The following is a 23957-nucleotide window of genomic DNA, read 5'->3' on the forward strand; positions in this document are numbered from 1 at the left end:
ATTTTCAACCGATTTAGATAATTTTGACAGTTTTGGAAACAGAAACTCATATACTTTTTACCTTTTGTCCATGGTTATACAAGAAATCTTTGAAGTAAGGCTTAAGAGTCTACACACGTAACCGAAGGACTATCAACCAGTTTCAAATATATTACATGCTTATTGCGCTTCTTAGAATAGTCGGTGTTCACAGTATATATTCTGGGTCTCCAAAAACCCTTGGAGTAAGGCCTCAGTCATCCAAAAAATCACTGGAATAAGATCTTATGGTCTGCTAACGTAACCAAAGGTCTATCGTGCAAATTCAAAAACGGTACATGCTCTTTATGGTGTTTAGCATATAATGCTTTCACAGTATATGTTCCGGGTCATCCAATGATCTTTTCTCAAAACATGTTTGCATTCCAAGTAGTTCTTGTTGCTGTCATTGATTCCAGGTAGTCTACGAGCTCCATACAGTCAAGGTCTTCGGATCAATATCCGTAATGAAGGCAGTTAACGAAGAATAAACAAGTTGCGCGACCCCTTCTTGGTATATGTTTGTATTCCAAGTAGTTATTGTTGTTGTCGTGGGCTCCAGGTAGTCTACGAACTCCATAGAGTCAAGATCTGAGGATCATCCTCAGTAACGGAGGCAGTTATTGAAGAATAAACAAGTTGCGTGACCCCTTCTTGGTATTTGTTTGTATTCCAAGTAATTCTTGTTGTTGTCATTGGTTCCAGGTAGTCTACAAACTCCATAAATTCAAGGTCTGTGGATCAACCTCCGTAATGGAGGCAGTTTTTGAAGAATAAACAAGTTGTATGACCCCTTCTTGGTATATATTTGTATTCCAAGTAGTTTCTGTTGGTGTCATGAGTTCCAGGTAGTCTACGAATTCCATACAGTCAAGATCTTCGAATCAATCTCCGTAATGGAGGCAGTTATCGAAGAATAAGCAAGTTTTGTGACCCCTTCTTGGCATATGTTTGTATTCCAATTAATTCTTGGTGTTGTCGTCTGCTCTAGGTAGTCTACGAACTCCATAGATTTAAGGTCGGTGGATCAACCTCCATAATAGAGGCAGTTATCGAAGAATAAACAAGATTTGTGACCTTATCTTGGTATATGTTTGTATTCTAAGTAGTTCTTGTTGTTGTCTTGAGCTCCAGGTAGTCTATGAAATGGAGTCAAGGTCGGTGGATCAATCTCATTAATAGAGGCAGTTATTTGAAAATGAACAAGTTGTGAGACCCCTTTTTGGTATATGTTTGTATTTTAAGTAGTTATGAACGTGGGCTCCGTAATGAAGGCAATGCAAAATACGTGAATGGAATCCGTAATATTTTGTCGAAGAGACTTACAAATTTCTTAACAGGTACTCATAAATGATGCATAATAAGCTACAGGCAGTGAAAGTTATTTCATGAAAATCATTGTTGTTTGCGGCAAATTGGGTCGAAAACGTGATAAAATCGGGTTAGGCAAAATCAGGGGTAGACAAAATCGGGGAGTGACAAAATCGGGTCAACCTCATCTGCACCCAACCAGCGGATGGCAGATTTTAATACAGTTCTGCATAAGAACCTTGCAGAAACTGTATAATAATTGGGCATATACAAAATCTATATTATTTCAATACAATTATTGCATTGAAATAATACAGATTTGTATTATTTTAATACAATATTTGTATAAAAAGCTTACAGAATTGTATATGCCCAGATTTTATACAATAATTGTCAGATTTGTTTTTTGGGTGTGAGTGAATGTATGCATTCCTAGTTGTTTTTGTTTTTGCCATGGTACTAGGTAGTCTATGAACTCCATATAGGAATGATCGGCAGATCAACTTACGAACGGAAGGCTATTGGTATATTTTTGCATTTCAAGTAGTTCAAGTTGTTGTCATTAGCTCTGGGCAGTAATTGAAGAATAAACAAGATGTGAAACCTTATCTTGAAATATTAGCATTCTAAGTAGTTATTGTTGTCTTGTTGTTGTTGGTTCCAGGTAGTATACAAACTTTATTCATATCACTAATATGAAGTCGTCTATTCTTTGGAAATGCAAAATGTGTATAAATTGGAATGGTACAACTTCACGTCGAGAACGTGAGGAAAAAACAGGAAAAAGGTCATGTACCATATTAAAATTAGATTAAGGACACTCCTCACGGAATCCAAGTTTCAAAGTGCTCGCGTTTTCGAGGGCACACTAATCGGTACGAAGGCGGCGCACAACTGTCATTTTTGTTGATTTAGCTTTGCTGCATGCGTGAAATAATAAAAATGACAGTTGTGCGTTGCTTCCGTATCGAGTGGTGTGCCCCCGAAAACGCGAGCACTTTGAAACTTGGATTCCGTAAGGAGTGACCTTAAAGACCCTCTAGATATTCGTGTAAGCCTAGAAGTCTTACTCCATAAATTTTTAGGATGACCATTAGCATATGCTATGAACGCAGTTTATTCATGGATCCCAAAGGTATGTACCAAATTTAAAACAGGCTGATATATCTCTGGTGTAGATCTTAATGCCTTACTTCAGGGTTTTCTTGGATGACCATGAACATTTGAAATGGGTGCATTCTATTCTATGTACCATAAAGGGCATGAATAACTATTCAAATAGGCCGAAAAAACTCTGGTTACGCGTGAAGTTCTTGAGGATTGTTCAAGTGTTCTCTTGGATAATCATGAACATATGCAATGAAAGCAATATATTCTATGTAACACAAAGGGCGTATGACACTTTTGAAACAATCCGAAATGTATCTGGTTACGTGTGAAGATCCTGAGGCCTATTCTAGCATTTTCTTGGAAGACCATAAACATATGCAATGGACGTATTCTATTCTATGTACTACAAAGGGCATGCACCACTTTTGAAACAAGCCAAAAGATCTCTGGGTACCCATGCAGATTTAAAGGCCTATTTTAGGGTTTTCTTGGATGACCATGAACCTATGCAATGGACGCAATCTATTCTATGTACCACAAAGGGCATGTAACACTTTTGAAAATTTTTTAGAGATCTTTGGTTACGCGTATAGATCTTAAGGCCTTTTCCAGGGTTTTCTTGGATAACCATGAACTTATGCAAAAAAGGCGTGCTATTCTATGTACAACAAAGGGCATGTACCAGCTTTGAAGCAAACTAAAATATCCCTGGTTACGAGTGTAGATCTTAAGGCCTTTTCCAGGATTTTCTTGGATTACCATAAACATATGCAATGAAAGCGCTCTTTTCCATGTACCACAAAGGGCATGTAACACTTTTGAAAAATTCTGAAAGATCTTTGATTACGCGTGTAGATCTTAAGGCCTTTTCCAGGGTTTTCTTGGATAACCATGAACATATGCAATGAAGGCGCCAGAGGACTTATCCGAGAGATTTCTTCGATAGCGCAGAACATATGTAGTGTTCACATTTGATTTCAAGATGCGCAAAGAGCATGTACCACTTTTGAGACAAGTCCATAGACCCATGGTTACGAGTGTAGACCTTAAGGCCTTACTCCAGAGATTTTTTGGATTACTCGGAACATATACTGTGAACGCATTCTATGCTAAGTACCACAAAGAGCATGTACCGTATTTGAATTTGCATAATAGGCTTTTGGTTACGCGAGTAGATCTTTAGGCTTTACTCCAGAGATTTCTCGGATGACTAAGACCTCATTTCAGGGATTTTTGCATTACACGAAGCATATACTGTGAACACCTTCAATTCTAAGAAGCGCAAAGAGCTTGTAGCATATTTGAAACTGGTTGAATGGCCTTTGGTTACGCGTGTAGACTCTTAAGCCTTACTTCAAAGATTTCTTGTATAACCATGGACATAAGCTGTACATCTTGACAATGGGCAAAAAGTATATGAGTTTCTGTTTCCAAAACTGTCAAAATTATCCAAATCGGTTGAAAATTGTTGAAGTTATGAGAATATCAATTTATGGGAACACGGGTACCCTGTCGGCCATCCACGTGTGTTTTTTTTGTTGGCCGCATAAGGGTTAATACGATAATTATTGGAATTATTATTTGATAACTTTTAAATAAAATTGGTTTGGCGAGTGCAACTAATAGATGGATATTTGAGTTATCGAAATGTCGTGGAGGTGGTTATCGACTGTAATTGACTCGTTGAAGTGTTTATCGGCTATGCAGTCAGATGACCAGCTAAAACGCTATATTAATTCTGATCCGACGTTTCGGTACCTTTATTGGTCCTTTTTCAATGGATTAAAACGCTGAGCGATTTTAATCCATTGAAAAATGACCAATAAAGGTACCGAAACGTCGGATCAGAATTAATATAGCGTTTTAGCTGGTCATCTGACTGCATAGCCGATAAACACTTCAACGTATCGAAATGTCACTTCAATCTGACAAAATGGTGCACGCCAAATACACGCTCCGACTCCAGCGTGTATTATTTTAACAGATCGAAGTGATATTTAGAAAACTCAAAAATCCATCTAGGGTAAACGGTCCGATAGTTGTGGGTGTACCAATAGTTGCGGTAGTGCACGCAAAAACTGCGGATTTAATGCAGCAACCTGCTTCGTTGATCGATTTATTGACATACCATAACTCAAAACAAGAAATTGCAGACGTGAAATTCTTTATAAATTGGTAAATATCATTATATTACTTTATTATTCTATCCCCTTTGCACCAATAGTTGTGGTAGTGTTCCTATAGTTGCGAGCTCATTGAGAAAACAATAGGATTCACAACTATAGGAACACTAATTAAAAATTACCGCAACTATTGGAACAGTCTACCAATATTTGGAGGACTCATTTTAGGTGAAACATTCACATCCTGGAGGAACCGGTGTATTCTCACAGCAAAGAGGAGTGAAAGGGGTTTGGAAATAATCCATAAGGTTAGTAGAATGAAGTGTCTTCAAATTATAAACGATTGAATCGTGTTGAGGTGTGCTTAGTTCTTCCACTATTTGATCATTTACCCTATTAGTTGCACTCACTCACTGAATGAATTTCATTTGATTGTTCAAAATGTGAAAAATAAAAGAGCAGATTTTTTTGCCGACTGTGTAGGACATCTCTGCTTCTCAGCTGTAAAAAGTAGGCGAGTTGTCATCGGCGTTAACTTTTTGAATTTTGGAATCGACTGATAATAAACACAAAATTATCATTTTAATGTAAACCTAACTAATACCAATTTAATGTCAACAATGAAGTTCAATCGGATATTTGGCATTGTGTTTTGGTGTTATGTAGGGAAATAAGTTCAAAAGTAGCATTTACCAATGCTTCGAATCGAGATACAATTGGGTCCTAAAGCTCTACCTCGTTTATGGTTGTAAATAATCGGTCAAGAAGACATGAATTAATTTTATTAAGGTTCTGGTAACAGTCTAAGTCAACAAACATGTTTTTTTATGTTTAAAACATTTCTAGAATTTTTTTGGCTGAGCAACTTTTGTCGTTGAAAAAGCAACATGAACCATCAGATCAATACGTCAATTTCATATATAAGCTTTCAAAAGTTGAGTCAACTGCCCTGCGGTGTAGTGCGTTTGAACCCATTTCATATCAATTAATTGTGTACGTCAAACAAGACCGAAAATGTCGTGGAAGCATTTTCTATTTATTTTTTAATTTCAAATTAAATAATGTTACTTTCATCTGCTGAGTCGAAAAAAATCTGACGCTTTCAGGATAAGTAGCTTCATTGTTGCATTGCTTCATTGAAAGAACATCAAATATCGGTTATCCATTTTAGGACCCAAATAACGAACGATTCTCACTCGTGGATAAAGGGGCGGCTCTTCTCCCCATCTATTGGGTCAATCTGGGAAACGAGGGCTAGATTATAATATTGTATGTACGAACTTTCTTCTGGAAGGAGATTCTCTATTCATCCCGTGGATTTGCATAAGCGTCTTTGCTTATGGAACCACCCCACCCATTTTTGGCCCTTCATACAGGAGTCTGATGAAATACAAACAATAGCATAATCATGATCAAATCGTTTTTCAGATATGGCCAGTGCTATCGGCAGGTGCCTTGCTACAATAGATGGTAGTATCACTATCATCATCATCATCATCAAATAACGAACGATTCGATTCTTACTCTCTTGCGAGTTTTTATTAATTGATAATTTGGATATGTGATCGCTTGAGGGTGTTGTTCATCCTCGATTATTTGAACCTTGATTACTCGGGTACTTATTCAAAAGGACTTATGTGATTTTGTGATCAAAAATTCAAACGTTGATTTCTCAGATCTAATAGTTCTCCCAAGCAAACAATCACCACAGACAGGTAGGGGGAGGCTTCGGCTACCTGTTCGTGATATTGGTTTGCGTGGGAGTGCTATCAGATTGGACAAATCGACGTATGAATCTTTGTTTACAAAATCACATACGTCCTTTTGAATAAGTACCCGAGAATTTGATAAACAACGAAAACAGATTCACCCTGGGCTCGAAAAACGCTTGCTTTGGTCTCGTCGATCAGAAAAGTCGAACACCTGTACATTACATATAGCTACGTAGTTCAACGTCTCCTTTGCGTACAACCCGATTGGGCTGCATCTTTGAGTTTTTGGTTATATAAAAGAGTCGCAGACGTTATAAAATTTAGTTTAGCTGATCCTGAATAAGTTAGAGAATCGATAAAGCAAATAAGAATTTTTGATGGGAAAAGTCAATTGAACACCTCTATAGCAGATTCCTTTCAACATTGAAAGCAAGTTATACTCGCATCCAAGTTGATAGGATTCCAACCATCTCGAATCTAGATAAATTTTCTTTTCATGGGGTTTATTCACATGGATTTTCATATGCTTCATGCAATCACATTCTCTCATGTTTCGTTCTTATGCCGACACTCCAGACTCTCGAATTAAATGTATCGAAATTTTCATCGAAATTCATTTTTGTGCTAATTGATATTTGAAATATTGAATGCTTGTAAAATTCTAATCTCAACTCTTAATACTAAGATTACAATTGTAGTTTTCATCGATATTAATTTGCATTATTATTATGCTTCATTTGCCATAAAAGTTGGAATAGAGAAACTGACGAATAGTGTAGTAAAGGCAGTTGCAGCGACATAAATTTAAGCCTAATACACGTGTGCGAAATATATGAAGACTGAAACAATCTTGAAATGGGCGGTTGAAACTAACAACACGAAGTTAAACTAAAATTGGCTTTATTCGACGAATTTTAGGACAAATTCTCTTGTAGTTAAAATAACTAACATAGGATATCGTGGTGGGATGAAACATCAGGTGATGTTAAACGAATACCACTTTCAATTTGAAAATAAATGAAATTCTGAAACCTCGTCTCGATTGTATTTCATTGTAGTGAAAACAGTCACATCCAATTGATTCCATTTTCCCGTTCCGTTGCGGTGATTTCCTTCCCTATGCCGTGGAAATCGTCCCAACAACATTCTCGTAACGTCTCCATTATATCTCAATTTCCCATTGGTTTCACCCGATCATTTCCGCCGAATTCCGCACTGGCACCGGTTTTGACCTGCGACAAGAATCAATTTCCTTCGGGTTGCGATTGCAAGATTTCGATGTGGCTTCCTAACCATAGACGACGACGTGTGACCGACGCGCCCGATTTTTTTTTTTTTTTTTTTTTTTTGAGTGACCCTCCGCTCTCCCCCACACCAAAGAGCTCGAATTGAGCCCCCTGGTAATGGACACTCAATTCTCAGCCACTGGCAACACATGAAAAAATAAAGAGGATACTTAACAAACTACTACGTGGCTGAGAATAAATAAGTAAATAAACAACAAATAAGGAGAAATACGAACAAGAAAAAATTATCTTAGAAATGCTTCTAGTGGATCGAATATCCTTTTAAAGAAGCATTTTTTTACTACTATTAATAATTAATAAATATGACTATAAAATAAAATTTGAATTAGGAACAAAAACATCTAATTGTTTGATGACGGTTTACTAAAAGGAGACAAAAACATGCTGAAGATTAGATTAATAAATTTGAAATTTGGTGTTTTAAATAAGATTTTACTTTAGTTTTGAAAGATGAACAGTTTGTTACTTGCTGAAGATTTCTAGGAGAATATTAAATCTGGCAGGTCCGATGAAGGAAAAACGTTTTTGCCCAAAATTAGAATACACTTTTGAGGTTGTGTGAGATGAAAAGCCTGTCTAGTGATATAAGACCTAGGTTCTGTACTAAGAATGATATTATGTAGTGCAGTAGGATTATGTAAGATATTGTGAACCATGTGCAAGGTTTGCTGTTCACACAAACCTAATATTGGTAACACATTATGAGGAAACTCTGTATATAAACGAACAGTTGAAAACAAGTATGGTAAATTATAAATTACTTTTAGCGAACGATTTTGTAGCGTTTGAAGTTTCTTCAACTTAGATTTACATGCTCTGCCCCATGCAATTATTAAATAACTTAAATGTGAATGGATATGAGCGAAATAAAACAATAGTAAAGCTTTACGTGGAAGGAAACTGCTAATTCGCTTCAAAATACCACACATACTAGAAATTTTATCAGATACTTTCTTGATATGATTATCCCATGATAACGTGCAGTCAAGGTAAACGCCCAAATACTTGAAAACTTCTACACTTTCAATAGTATCATTACAAATCATTAAAGGTGGTGTTATTGGCGCTAGCTTTTCGGGGAGATCGAAAGATCATATATTTGGTTTTATTCAAATTTAACGAAAGTAAATTGCATGAAAAATACGCTTTAAGTAACTGCAAGTCCTCATTTATATATCGAACAATGAGCTCTGGGTTTACATTCGCATAGAATAGTGCAGTATCGTCAGCAAATAACCTTGGCGTGCCTTTTAAATTTATTCTACAAATATCGTTTATGTAGATCAGAAAGAGTAGCGGTCCAATGTTACTACCTTGGGGAACTCCTGTGCAGATTTCTCTGAGAGAACTTGTTGCACCATCGAATGACACAAATTGCATCCTATTGCTTAGGTAACTGCATAATATTTCATTGGCTATTCCTCTAACTCCATACATTTCTAGTTTTCTCAGCAAAATATTGTGGTCTAAAGTGTCGAATGCCTTTTTCAAATCAAGAAACAAGGCACCAATCAACCGTTTGTTATCAGTTTCTTCTAATATATTGTCGACGAGCTCAGTGATAGCTACTGTAGTACTGCATCCATTGCGAAAACCATATTGTTTGTTATACAATACATTATGTTGGTCGAGGAAAGTTACAAGTCTGGTAATTAAAAGTTTTTCAAAAATTTTGCTGAACACTGGAAGGGTTGAAATAGGCCGATAATTATCTATTTCACTTGAATTTCCAGATTTAAATATAGGCACTACTTTTGCGGTTTTTAGGCAATCAGGGTATAATCCAGTTTGGATGATTTTGTTGAAACAGTCGGTGAGAATTCTTGAAAATGAAAGAACATTATTTTTTACTATTTTAGTTGGAACGCAATCTGGGCCAGCACTTTTGTTCATATTTAATTCATTTATTATTAAAATTACTTCATTAACTGAAGCCGGGTAGATATACAACGATTCCGGTATCGGGTTAATGTAACGTAAAGGATTTTCAGTTGTAGCAGGAATTCTCTCAGCCAGCTTTGAACCAATAGTTGAAAAGTGTTCATTGAACGCCTCACAAATCTGTTTACTGTTTGTAGTATCTTCACCATTAATAATGAAGCTAGGTTTACATTGATTTTTGGATTTACCCAAGATGGAATTTATGGATTTCCATAACTTGGAATGTGGTGTATTATTCAATAAATTCTCGTAATACCTTTTTTTAGCCTGTTTTTTTGCTAAGTCCAACTTGCAATTTAAACTTCGAAACTAAATCGAGATTTTTATCCATTTGTTTTGATATTTGAATTGGATAGGAGAGTGGAATAGATATTCAAATTAGATTAAAGTTGAAATTGGGAATAAGCTAGTAATAAGGTTTAATTTAAACTTTGAAAAGACTTGGCCATGGTTCCAAATAAGAGTTGTGAATTAGATTTTATCATTTAGATTATTTAGATCATGGATGAGATAACGATTGAAATCGAGATTGTGTTGATTTTCAAAATTGCAATTGTCAAAGATGTCAGGATTGGGATCAGTTTTGGAATTCTAATTGGAATTGGTATTTGGACTCTGTTTAAGACTTGCATTCGGATAATGCAATTACAGTCGAGATAGAGCTGAAATTTAAATTAAGTTTGCGAATCTATGCTAGTTTTGATTCGGGTTTGGGATTCAAACTGAAATTTATATTTAAGTTGGAATTAAAGTAGAGTTTGAAATTGGGATTAAAAGTAAGGGTGTTGTCTAGTATTGAGATTGAAAATTGATTTTGTATTGGCCTTAGGATTCTCATTTTGCTTTCTTATGGTTTCTAGTTAAGCATTAGGAAACAGAAAAACAACTTTCATAGTTTGATCGAATAGAGGTAATAAACTATTTATAAACTATAGTTTATTACCTCTATTTTTGATCGTCATTTCATTTCATTCTGTAGTTTAAAATCTTTTTTCACCTCTAAACACTTCTACAAAAATCATCAACAATGCAGTCAATATGCTCGTCCATGTCACTAATACCTACTTATTTGATTATTAAAATAACAATTTTCCTCATATAATATATTATATACATGAAAAAGGAAATTGATTTGTCAAAATATGAAATTTAAACAAAATCCTTTTCGGGTTCTACCAACAGTTCACCGGCAGTCAGGAGAGCATTCTGCAGTTGGATTTGGATATGGAGGAAGGAGACCTGATTGATGACCACAGCAGTACTGACGGTGGCTATCAGCGACGCCATAGTGTTAGCCCTTTGCCCCAGATCAGGGCCTCCAACGAGAATCGGGTATGGCATTATTTAAAATATTTTGCCTGTTGTGATTCCTAATGGATATCATATCCAAACAACGTTTTAGCTATCCCGAAGCTCCTCCGAATCGGACTCGGACAACGAACATCAACCGTCTTCCAGCCGGCATCATTCCAACAGACAATCGGTGCAGCGGGACAGCTTGCCAACCGGGGACTGTCCGGAATCGGATCGTAATCCGGATGACAACAACATCTGCGTTGGTTGTTTGGCTGCGGCATTGAACAAGAAGAAACACAACATGGAGAGTACTTTTTCGCAAGATGATGCCGATAGTGATGTACAGATTTTAATTCCTAAATTTTGTTTCGAAATATCATTTTGCTTTTTTTTTAGTCCTTCTCAACCGGCCCGCATGGTTCCTCCAGTCTTCCGGCCACACTCAAAAAGTACAAAGGCAACCACTCGACCGGATCGTGCCGTGGCATGAATCCGCCGGATCACTACCATCAACACGTTCCCCAGCAGCCCCAGTCGAAGCTTCCGTTTAAGTTCTACAAAACTGATCACAGTCAGGGCCGCAGGGTTCGCACACCCCTGAAGAACCTGATCTCCCAATCGGTATCGGCCCCATGCGACGACGGATCCCTAACCAACATCGATCTGAGCTCGGAAGTGCACGAGGAGTGTTCCGATGCGCCGGCAGCTGTCGCCGTCCCGGCCAAGCAGCCCGCCCGCCGTTGCTCTCTATCCCGAACGTCCTCCAGCGGTTCAGACTCGCGCAACTATGCTCATCTTCATCAGCATCATCGTCATCCAGATGACGGACCATCATCGAACGGCGACGATCCGGAACACGATGACGAGGGTTCGGACGAAACCGAACCCAACAGTGACATGGATCTGATCGCCACCAAGAGCAGGGACGGCAACGAAGGCGACTGCAAGAAGAAGTGATAAACGTGATATTAGGATAAAAAGGATACTTTAAATCTGGGTGCTGCGAATAGAGTCGCTTTTCTGCTCTCAAGCGAGTAGCGGGATATTTTGAAATCAATCCCATAAGCAAAATTATTTTGCAGTTGCTCGGCTGTCAAACATTTCCCGCTCTTCGAATTTCTCTTTCCATGCTCTATGAAGGCGCACAAATGCGCAAGACTCTACATGACTTTACGATGGTATACATACATTCCTGCTCCAATTAGCTGCTGAATCTCGTGAAATCTCGTAACGAGTGCTTTTTAGTTGCATTCCTACTAATTATCCATCCGAAAAATAATGTGAATATATTTATTCCAAAGAATGCAAAACTCAAACTAAGTTTATTTTTATTATTTCCCCAAATAATAACAATACTTCTCAATATAAGATCTAAATCGAACATAACCACAATCTTCAATGTTTGGCTCCGGCACAATAGAAAATTTTGGCTTCAGTTTGACAACCAAATCGATTCTATCCGCACCACCCAGCTTTAAATTGCTAACGGGTGAAAACGAGGCCGCGCTTTCGTTTCAGTGTATCTCATTCTCTATAGGCTTCTGTGTTTTGGTTTAAATTTGTTCGGTGTTGACCCGATTCTGACTCGTACGGAAGCGTACCGCAACGATTTTTCAAAGCTAGAATTTAGGTAAAACATAACTCTTGCTAACTGATAGTTGACTAAAGCAAATGTGCGTGATATAAATGTACTTTTACTCTCTCACTCCCTATCTTCCAGAATAGAAGGTCAAATCCATAGGAGGAATTTTTCAAGTGTAGCTTGTTAATCCATTTTATATCGGTTTAGTGTGTTTCGTTTTACGATTCTTTCCATACTTTCCGCTCAAGTACTTGAGGCAATATTCGACTACTATTTAGATGAAATACAATCTGACAAGAAAAAAAAAACAGTTTTTATTAGAATTTCTAGCAAAATTGTCAAAACAGACACTAACTATAGTAGAACAATAGATCGAGTATTCTAATCCCGTTAATAGGACAATTAATGCAAATGGAAGTTTAAAGTAAAGCAGATTTAGATAAAAGTAGGACTCAACAAGAGCTGATTGAAAGTCATATGGAATATATTTGAAAAAAAGCAGCTATTTATATTTTTACGCAGTTTCATTTAAGGATAGTCTTTAGACACCACACGTACTTTTTTCGATTCAAATTATAAAAATCATTTACAATAAAATTAAGAACGTGCATTGAATAGTTAAGGTGCGATGAAACAGAGAGTATGCGATATCATGAAAAGGAGATTTCAAATGAAACCCATGAGTTTAAATTTTGATTTATGTGTTCTCATCAGGGTTCGTAATCTCACTCAATCTCAGGAGCACAGGATGCTCCCTCTTCAAAATTTTCGGGGAGAAATCGCTTTTCGGGAAAGAAAAACAGCCTGGAGAGTAATAACCATTTTTCGCTCACTTCGATTGCCGCCAAACTTTGGTTTGTTCTTTTTCTTTCGTATTCGAGTCTTTTCGTGGCACCATTAACGCAAATGGTAGTAGCTTATGTGGACCAATTAACTTATCGCTTTCATACAGATAGCGTGGTGGTGTGGCTATAGTAAGCGCATCCCCACATCTATTATTGTTACTATTCTGGGTTCGAATCCCGGCGCGGCCATACAATTTTGTAATTGTTCTGCTGTCGAAGTGATTGGTTCTCCACTCACAGACCTGACAGGGATCCCCGTACCTCGGATGTTGCACTCCATAGTTGATCTTAAAGCGAATTGCTAGATGATCACTACGGGTGTAACCCTCGTCCACCCTCCAGTCCAAGTCTGGTGCCAGACCAGCACCAGGACTGGCAAACGTTACGTCAATCCATGACTCGACCTCGTTCCCTCTGAACGCGCTAGCCATCATTGACTAGCACGTCGAGCTTCGCTAGCGCCTCTAGTAACGCTTGACCCCTTCGATTGGTGCAGCTAGGTCAGACGAGAGCCTATCGACCATCTGGTTGAACTGTTCTAATGACCACCTTGGTGGGGCATAGCAGCTACAATAGAACACACCATTGATCTTAGCTATCGCGACACCCTCAGCAGAGGAGTGTACCACCTCTTGGATCGGGTACCGTCCCGTCGTGCAAATAGTCGCCATCCTAGACCCGTCCGCCACCCAATTGCCGTTATCGACAGGGACGTTGTACGGGTCGGACAGGAGGACGACATCGGTCCTCGACTCCGAGACTGACTGCCACAACAACTGCTGGGCAGTTGCACAGTAGTCAAGATTCAGCTGTGTTACTTGCACGGCTTCTTTTTATTTTTCTCCCCGATGGGACACGAATACACACCCATAACGTAGTTATAGGCTTGATTTTTGCTGGCACAGATGAGGTACTTTGGTGCCATATCGTATCCATGCGTCTTGTGCCCATTCTCACCACAACGACGACACAGGTTGCTACGGTCTGGGCCCTTACAGTTTTAGGACTTGTGTCCCGACTATAAGCACCGATAGCACCTATCCACTGAAGGCGGCTGGAGTTTGGTCACTGCGCATACTGACCAGCCGTTCTTAAACTTCCCTCGCTTCATTACCTTTTTGGCTTCTGCAAGCGGTAACCTAAGGTAGGCTACCTGTGTGCCAAAAGGACCGCCTATTAAGCGTACAGAGGTCTCGTCTCTGACGGCAGAGACGACGTCGTCCGCGTTCGTGACCTCGTCCAGTTGCTTGCACTGGAGGGTCACTTCCGCTCCCAACGACCTCACCTCGGCGTCGTCATCCAAGACCTCTTGGGCCAGCTTCCTGTAGTCAGTCCCACTAGCCTGCGCTTCGCGTTTCAGAACCAAGACCATTTCACCAGTCTTGGTGCGTCTGACGCTTCGCACGTCCTGACCCAGCGCCGAAAGCTATTCGGCCGCCCGCATCACTTTAAGGACTTCAGCGTGCTTTGCCTTATCAGTTTTCACCAACAAGGCCTCGCCTCTGTCCTTAGCTTTCTTTGTGGGTCAAGATGCGTTTGACTTCCCCTTTGCCCTACTGCCCTACTGGCACAGGCTGGCTGGTACCCTCTTGCGGCCCGGCGACTTGCGCCTGGGTGGTGCCTTTCCCCTTTTTGGGCCGAGAAGTCACTTCCTTCGCATCCCGGGTAGTCGCCCGCGGAGCGTGCTGATATGGCTATACCCTGTCAATGCTGGAGAGACTCCGGTGCTACTAGTTTCAGCCCGTCACTCCGCTCTCCGCCTCCCTGGGAGAAGGGCTCACCAAACCCCCTTGGCAAAGGGGTCTACCACCCCCATGCTTAACGCATCGTCAAAATAATTATTTTGCTTTGCTTCACTCATTGTAAATGGGTTCCCCTTGTGGCTGCCGTCGAATCCTACTGGAGTAGTCGCCTTTAATGATCCCATGGTTATCTTTAAAAATAAAAACGACAATATTTTCCCCCTGAGGAAGACACAATCCCCGTGTCGAAACGTTGGGTAAATAACATACTCGTTTTACTAAATTTAGACTGAGTAGCCGTTTTTTACTAAAATACAAAAGAAACAGTCGTCACACAGAAAGTTTAAAAATAAGAAAAGTATAAGAAAAGTCCAACCACCTTCTTGCTTGCGGTTTTTAATTAAATTGCTTTTATATTTTTGAGAAAAGTTTTAAAAACTTCTTCGTATGCTTTCCCGTGCAGATTTTTTCGATTATCATCTTTCTGCTTCTTCTTCTTCATGCAACATCAAAGCGCCAGTATTCTGTTGCAGTTTGGGACAAACCCTTTAGGGGGAGGTTCCTTCATCAGTGCTGCCACCTGGAAAAGTTTAGAGAAAAAGTAGAACCATGGAAATTTGACATGGCATGATATAGAAAATGAGAAATAAAATGTCTCTAGAACGTTATAGAAATTTTTTTGTCAAATAATTTTTAGTTTGTGGGGTTAAAAATTCAAAAATCTTAAGCATTAACTTTTTATTCGAAAAAAATATAAAAATCGATATATCATGTCCTTTTTGTGTGCTTTTAAAATTCTAACCCCGTAAACCAATATTTTTTGTAAGAAACGCCCTCAATTTTTGTTTTATAACAAAAATATACTTCATTTCCTATACCACACCGTGTAAAATTTCCCTGAATCTACTTTTTCTCTCGATGACAGCTGGTGGTCTTCTAGAGGAATCAAGTAGGCGTTGGCCAGGCAAGACGTATTGTTTATTTGCTCTGTAACTTTTTGTGTTTTCTTTTCAGGATTCAATTTTTTTCGAAAAATCTATTTCGAAGGACTTCTGTTTGCGTCTGTGATTATGAAGCCAGCTTAATTTGTAGGAGACTTTCGGATTTTCAAGATTTGATGGCTCATGTTTCCGGATTCATTGTTGTACCGACATGCTTGAGTATTAAAAGGCAGAAATTATTTGGAGAACAAACTTTGCCGATAAAAAAATCAATAATGAGCCCGGGACTCTAAGGATTGGCTTTAGTTTTGTCAATCTATTACCTAAACCGTTTTATACCACTTCTATTCTGACATGATTTTAATGCTGATTTTATGTTTATTCCAAATTTAGTCACAATATGATTCCTGAACCAGTGTTCATAGATGGCGGATTAAAACTAGGTCAGATGAATCTCGCTTTGCCTTGACGCTTTACCTTGACGCTCGGTGATTGATCAAGCCCTGATATTGCAAGATAGCCCACAAGACCAAGTTAACTTCAAAAGTATTCGTTTTGAAGCCTTAATTGTCTGTCATCTAAGCACACGATAGCAGATCTTGTTCAGTACCGGCTTTGTACAAAATGCTGGTGCTACAGCGTTAATAGAAGGTCCCGCTAGATGCTCGGCTTTCGACACCTTCTGTTCCGCTGAGGAGAAAGATGACAGTAGTATTCAACGGACATCGATTCATATTTGGTGAGATCAAGCCTATATTATTTCACTGTCTTCTTCGCTATCTCTTTAAGTGTAGCTGTGGATGTCTTCCATCCATTCGTTTGGCTATCTTTCTGTTTTTACACAAATTCATAAGTTCAACATCAGCTACGATTCTTTCCTACTTCCGATTGTGATTCTATACATATTCATTAGTTAATATATCTAAAAATGTGTTATAACTGTATCTTACATATTCATTATATCTATTATATAATTTGAAATTACTCATATAATATGTATATATATATATATATATATATATATATATATATATATATATATATATATATATATATATATATATATATATATATATATATATATATATATATATATATATATATATATATATATATATATATATATATTTGCCTTTTGTTTATCTCCTTCATATGTGAAAGCTGTTCCGGTTCCGAGCGCTTTCTTAAGCAGATGATAGGACAATTATAAAATGAAAACACTTGTAAGGACGTGGCCAGGTGTGTGGAGAAAATCGGGTCCACTTAATTGTAGATTGTGGCAAAATCTATAATGACCGTGGATATATTTTTCTCTGCAACTCCATCTACGATTTGTGCAAGGGTTCTATGCTATGCTATGCTAACATGTCGACAGGCTGGCTATTTAATAAAGTGCGGTAATAATTGAAAATAAAAAAGTAGTGTAATAGCTCCAGATAGTTATTTCGATAGTTTTTTATATAGAGTTTTGGCAAAACAATTTTTCTATTTTTAGTATTCGCGACTGTGCCGGGAATACCATTCGCAACTTTATTTATTTCTTATTGAAAAAATGTTCAACAATGTTGGTTTTGACGCATTGTCTAAGGGGCAGGCCACTTTTGGCTATGTCGTTAGTGTACGATCCGAGAAACGGAAACGCGAGATAAAACTTAGTCAAATGTTTAACAAAATTAAATAAATGACTCTAGAGGAATCTGCTAACTCAGCAGAAAGTGATACGTAAATAATCTATCCCAACAGAATAAACGGAACTTCAGAGCTTCTAGTGTAAATACATTGTCTAGCACTAATTATCATTTATTCTATTGGCCTAATGAATCATAAGCATTTAAAAAAACTGTTCATAAAATAGATATTAGTATATAAACTTTTGACAATCAGCTGATAAGAGTTTATATCTAAAAGATATAAGCAACATATGATATGTCGAAGAATTGAATTGAAGAAATAATTTAGTACTACAGTTAAAATTTAATCGCTCACTTTGAGTGATTTATTGTTTACCCTTGCATTGCTACACTTTTTTTTCGATTTTTTTTCGTCGTGGGATAATCCACGGCATAAATATAAGTTGATAAATCGTAAAGAGTGCAAGTGTGTTCGTATTTTGTGTTGGACGCAGTACCGTCACGCGGTTATCAAAATATCTTATTCTGCTGTGTGGGCGAGTAAACTGAAAAGTGAAACAATCAGTGCAGTGCAGATTTGTTTGTGTTTTGCATTGGACGTAGAACGATCGGAGATCGCGTCCAGACGTGTTTTCTTCAGTAAGCAGAACGATCGGCCGGTCATCGAAATTTTGTTCTGCTCTGTGCGGTAAGCAGAATGATCGGCCGGTAACCGAATTGTTGTTCTGCTTCGTGCGTGTGTGTAAACTAATTAGAAAGTAAAAGTTTAAATCGCGTCTAGACATGTTTTCTCCAGTAAGCAGAACGATTGGCCGGTCATCATAGTTTTATTCTGCTTTGTGCGGTAAGCAGAACGATCAGCCGATCACCGAAAATTTGTTCTGCTTTGTGCGGCCTTTAAAGAAATTAGTATTGTTTTCATCGATCAAACTACACGCTATACACGGCATGCCGTTTACCAAAACGAACCCTGCCACACTCCCTACCCCATATATCCAACATCCCAGTGATCTCTCGTGGAAGTGCAGATGACTCGTCGGCTTCTTTCAAAGCGAGTATCACGTCAACAATTTCCTACCTATTCCCTAATTGACCTGCATTCGGACACGGCCGGCGCTGGTATTGCTTATTTTTGGGTCACCAGTTCTTACACATTGAAGATGATGTTAGTCCCAAACTTCATCTGTTGGTTCTCTGTGTAATTACAGCTGACCTGGCAATAACGGAGTAGCAACCGTGGGCGGTCAATCATGCTCATGCTCATGCTCATGCTCATGCTCATGACAGCTGGTGGTCTTCTCCTCCCCTATGTTGTTCTCATTGGCAATGTTGTTATTTAACATTCCCTGCTCGTAAGTGCATCGCAAGCTTCTTCTTCCATAGTACTGCATTCCAACTGGAACTTGGCCTGCTTTTATTGAAAGCTTCCTATGCCCGTCATTCTTGTACAGGGCTTTTAGCTGGGCAGTTCGTTTCTGCTAACTTACACGCGCGTTTTCTCTCGAAAGTTTGTGGGCGGTTGACGGCAGCTTCTCGCTGATGTCTATTGATGCCAGTAGAGGGAATCGGATTCTTCATCGCTGCTGCAGTGGATGCGTTCTGGGAAAATTCCTTCGGCTCGTTTTTGCTGATTCCTTGGTGTGGGCGGGAGTAAACGCAAAGTCCGACGCAACTAACGTGAAGGAATAATAATTACTATCAATAAACTGTCAAACTTCTTTGTCGCGTCTACTCTGACTTCCTCCATAGGATGACCAACGAACGCCGTTGACAGTCCAGCTTTCAAGATGGGCTTTTCTGTAATGAGCCACCGGTGGTTTGAACTGACTTAGTGGCCGGTGCTTAGTCTGTTAGCTCCAGTTAGCCTCGGCGATGGTTGCAGCGGTACACTATCAGACAGGGTAGTGCTGAATCATTTTCATACGATAATTATTGGAATTTATTATTTGATAACTTTTCAGCAGAGATGTCCCACACAGTTGGGTAGAAATCTACTCTTTTATTTTTCACAATTTTACACAATTAAATAAAATTGGTTTGGCGAGTGCAACTAATAGACGGATATTTGAGTTATCGAAATGTCACTTCAATCTGACAAACTGGTGCACGCTAAATACGGGCTCCGGCTCCAGCGCGTATTGTTTTAACAGATCGAAATGATATTTAGAAAACTCAAAAATCCATCTAGGGTAAACGGTCCGATAGTTGTGGGTGCACCAATAGTTACAGTAGTGCACTTTACGCAAAAACTGCGGATTTAATGCAGCAACCTGCTTCGTTGATTGATTTATTGACATACCATAACGCAAAACAAGATATTGCAGACGTGAAATTCGATATAAATTGGTAAATATCGTTATATTACTTTATTATTCTATCACCTTTAATGCACCAATAGTTGTGGTAGTGTTCCTATAGTTGCGAGCTCATTGAGAAAACAATGGGATTCGCAACTATAGGAACACTGATTAAAAATTACCGCAACTATTGGAACAGTGTACCAATACTTGGAGGACTCGTTTTAGGTGAAACATTCACATCCTGGAGGAACCGATGTATTCTCACAGCAAAGAGGAGTGAAAGGGGTTTGGAAATAATCCATAAGGTTAGTAGAATGTAGTATCTTTAAACATTGGCGTAACTACCTCCGATGCCTAGGGGGGGCTATAATAGCCCCTTTATATTTTTTTCTCGAAATTGACCCTCTTTTTGAAAATTCTCGAACATTTTAACATCTCATCAAGTTATCAGCGGTAATGTGACAAATGCAGTCCAACCACCTAAGGCAATTGCGGATCCATCACACTCATTCATATTATTCTCTTTTCTCAAGCACGTGCACGTGTGAGCAACAACTCACAGTCTATGTTTAATTGCGCTCGACTAGCGTCAGGCAGTGGATATATTTGCATACTTCATAAATATTATATCTATCTCAAATGAAAAAAAAATAGTGCAACTTTCCATGGATTCCGCCGAGAATCTTCCAAGAATTCTGATGAGAATCCTTTAGTGATCCTGACTGGAATGTTCCAGGGACTCCGACCGGAATCTCTAGATATTTCGACATGAATCCTTCAAGAATACCGATGGGAGCCTCCAGCGATTATGAAGGGAATCCACCAGAGATTTCGTAGGGAATGTTTTTGGAATTCCAACGGAAAATTTTCAAGGATTCCAAGAATGTACCAGGATTCACCCTCCAGGAATTTCGACGGGAATATTTCAGGAATTTGAAGGGAATATTCCAGGGATTTCGTCGAAAACCCTCCAGGAATTCCAATATGATAGTTCCAGGTATTTCATGAGCAATGTTCCAGGGATGAAGACGTATATCGTCGAAGGATTCCGAAGCAATCCGTCGAACGACTTCGAAGCAAATTGTCGAGCGACTCCGAATTAAGTCTTCAGTTATTTCGAAAAGAATCCTCCAGCGATCCCGAAGGGAATCCTCCAAGGATGTTGAAGCAAATCGTTGAGGGATTCTGATGCAAATCATCAAAGGATTTCGAAGCAAATCGAATGGTTAAAAAAAAATCGTTAAGGGACTCTGAACAAAATCTATGAGAAATTCTGAAGCAAACCGTCGATGTATTCCGAAACAAAACGTCGAATGATTCTGAAGCAGTTCTCGCGGGATTCCGAAGCTAATCGTCAGCCGGATTCCTTATCGTCTAGAGATCCCAACGTAGATCATTTGCAAAACGTCGAGAGACTCCGAATTAAATCTTCAAAGGATTACGAAGCAAATCGCCGAAAGATTCTGATTTGTCAAGAAATTCCTAAACCAATCTTAAAACCAATCTTAAATCAATCTGGAGATATTCCGGAGCAAATCAACGAGAGATCCTAAAGCAAATCCTCCATGGATTTTAAAGGGTATTTTTCACAGATTCCCAAGGGTATTGCTATACTGGAAATAATCCAGTAGGAATTCTACTGAATTACGATTGGAATACTTCGATGAATCCGAAAAGAATTCTTTAGAGATTGAAGTGAGAATTCTTCTCGGATTCTGATGAGAATCCTTCTCGGATGCTGATGGGAATCTTTCTCAGAATTCAGAAACAAGCTAATTTTTCTTCCACTCATTTCATTAAGTATGATAGAGTGAATATGAGAGATAACTCTTTAGTCTTTAAACTTTTTCGGTAATTCATTATGCTATATGTTGCTATACTATACTGATATCACTGCTAGCTAACTTATCAAATCTTAGGGGGGGCTATTTTTTTCTAGGGAGGGCTAAGCCCCCCCTAGCCCTCCCTTATTTACGCCAATGCACAGTGGTTCGCTCCAGAACAAAGGTTGGCCAAAACCTCAAAATGTCCCTAAAAATAGGTTTTATGTTTGTATTGTGGTTTTTTGATGGTCTTTATCACATACAGACTTAAAGATGGGTGTTGGAGCTCTACTTTGGCAATATACAGCCGTGTTTTTGGCTTCCCTGGGGTAGTTAATATTTTCATTTCACTGCTGAATTCGCCTTTTGAAAACAGATCGTTTCGCAACAAAGACTATCTCACTTGCTATAAAACTAGTAAGTACTATTCCATTTAATTTCACCACTTGATTGTTACTTTACAGAACCGTATTTCGACTTTAACAGTAAGCCCGTCTTCAGTGTCTCTCACTTGACTCAAGTGGTGGAATTAAATGGGATAGTACTAAGCGGTACTAACTCGTTTTATGTCAAGTGAAGATATTCCACAAAAAAGCTATTAATAATTTTCTTATCAAAAGACTTATTTGCTGAATACTGTGCTAAGACAAGACAAAACAAATAATTTTATGCTGTGCTAAGACAAAACATATAATTTTATTCGGAACATCCTCAATTATGGAAGATTTTTGACAAAATGTTGTATTTGAATTGAATCAATTAATTTGAATGACAAACGAACAACTTTTATTGCAACTGTATACTTACATTTGTATTCTTTATAATCTTGATTCGAAACAGGCTTTCTTTTTGCTCATTTCAAGGTATCTGTCTTTTCTATAATTATGAGCACTAGCAGAATAACTATTTTCACAAATATGAGACAGTTCAGCTTTTCAGTTCAAATCTCAGTACAAACATTCTCTATTGCTGCCAAGAAGAGTGTGTTACAGCTCAAACATTTAAACTTGAAACTCTTGATATGTAGAATCACTTTAATGGCAAAGTATTGTACAATGCCAATTTGCTAAGAAATACTAAGTATTTTCATTTCATTTTCTGCTTTAGAAAAGTTTTCAGCATGATTACGTAATTCGGATGATTAGACATAAACAAAATCCAGACTATAAAATTCATTTGAGAGAAATCTAAAATTCGTAGATTCGCGGATTTCAGGAGAAAGTTTTGGAAGTAAGAAATTTTGTCTGTTGTATATAGCTATAGAAAGCTATTGCTTTAAGCTTTGTAATGAGCATAGAATCATTGCGGGCACTCATCGGCGCCTATACTTTTGGAGAACTTCAATCAGAAAAATGTGAGTATTTTAATTAATTTTGTATTTAAAGTTAACTTAAGTTGAGTTCTGTCACATATATTTGACATAGACATATTATTTAAGACCCTGACAATGCAGTCTTGAAATAATATTGGGGTTAGCGATGTAACTGAAGCCGTACGATGCTGATCTAAACGCGTTGTCAAACAGCGTTTTCATTCGAAAATCAGCATTCATGTTGAATTCAAAATTATGTAACAAAGTCAAAACTCAACAAAACTACTTCAAATTTTGAATTTGAATCACGTAAGTATTCTATAAAATGAGAAAAATATAATTCCGACGGAAACACGAATTTCGATTTTTGAGGTTTTGGCTGCTCTCGAACCATAGTGCAATGTCTTTAAATTATAAACGATTGAATCGTGTTGAGGTGTGCTTAATTCCTCCACTATTTGATCATTTACCCTATCAGTTGCACTCACTGGATGAATTTTATTTGATTGTTCAAAATGTGAAAAATAAAAGAGCAGATGTTTTTGCTTCTCTGCTTCTCAGCTGTAAAAAGTAGGCGAGTTGTCATCGGCGTGAACGTTTTGAATTTTGGAATCGACTGATAATAAACACAAAATTATCATTTTAATGTAAACCTAACTAATACCATTTCAATGTCAACAATGAAGTTCAATCGGATGTTTGGCATTGTGTTTTGGTGTTATGTAGGAAAATAAGTTCAAAAGTAGCATTTACCAATGCTTCGAATCGAGATACAATTGGGTCCTAAAGCTCTACCTCGTTTATGGTTGTAAATAATCGGTCAAGAAGACATGAATTAATTTTATTAAGGTTCTGGTAACAGTCTAAGTCAACAAACATGTTTTTTATGTTTAAGACATTTCTAGAATTTTTTGGCTGAGCAACTTTTGTCGTTAAAAAGCAACATGAACCATCAGATCAATA

At 38.1% G+C, this 23957-nt stretch overlaps 1 protein-coding gene across 1 annotated transcript; it reads left to right on the forward strand.

Moving 5' to 3' along the window:
* The first annotated feature begins 2434 nt into the window (after positions 1–2434).
* Positions 2435–11940, forward strand: LOC134222563 (uncharacterized). Its single transcript, XM_062701722.1, has 4 exons — positions 2435–2464; positions 10705–10854; positions 10925–11158; positions 11215–11940. Exons 1-4 carry the CDS (start codon positions 2435–2437, stop codon positions 11773–11775), a joined length of 975 nt encoding a protein of 324 aa, XP_062557706.1. The 3' UTR covers positions 11776–11940.
* The last annotated feature ends 12017 nt before the right edge of the window (positions 11941–23957 follow it).

This window comes from Armigeres subalbatus, chromosome 3 (assembly GCF_024139115.2).
Source record: "Armigeres subalbatus isolate Guangzhou_Male chromosome 3, GZ_Asu_2, whole genome shotgun sequence".
Taxonomy (NCBI): Eukaryota; Metazoa; Arthropoda; class Insecta; order Diptera; family Culicidae; genus Armigeres; species Armigeres subalbatus.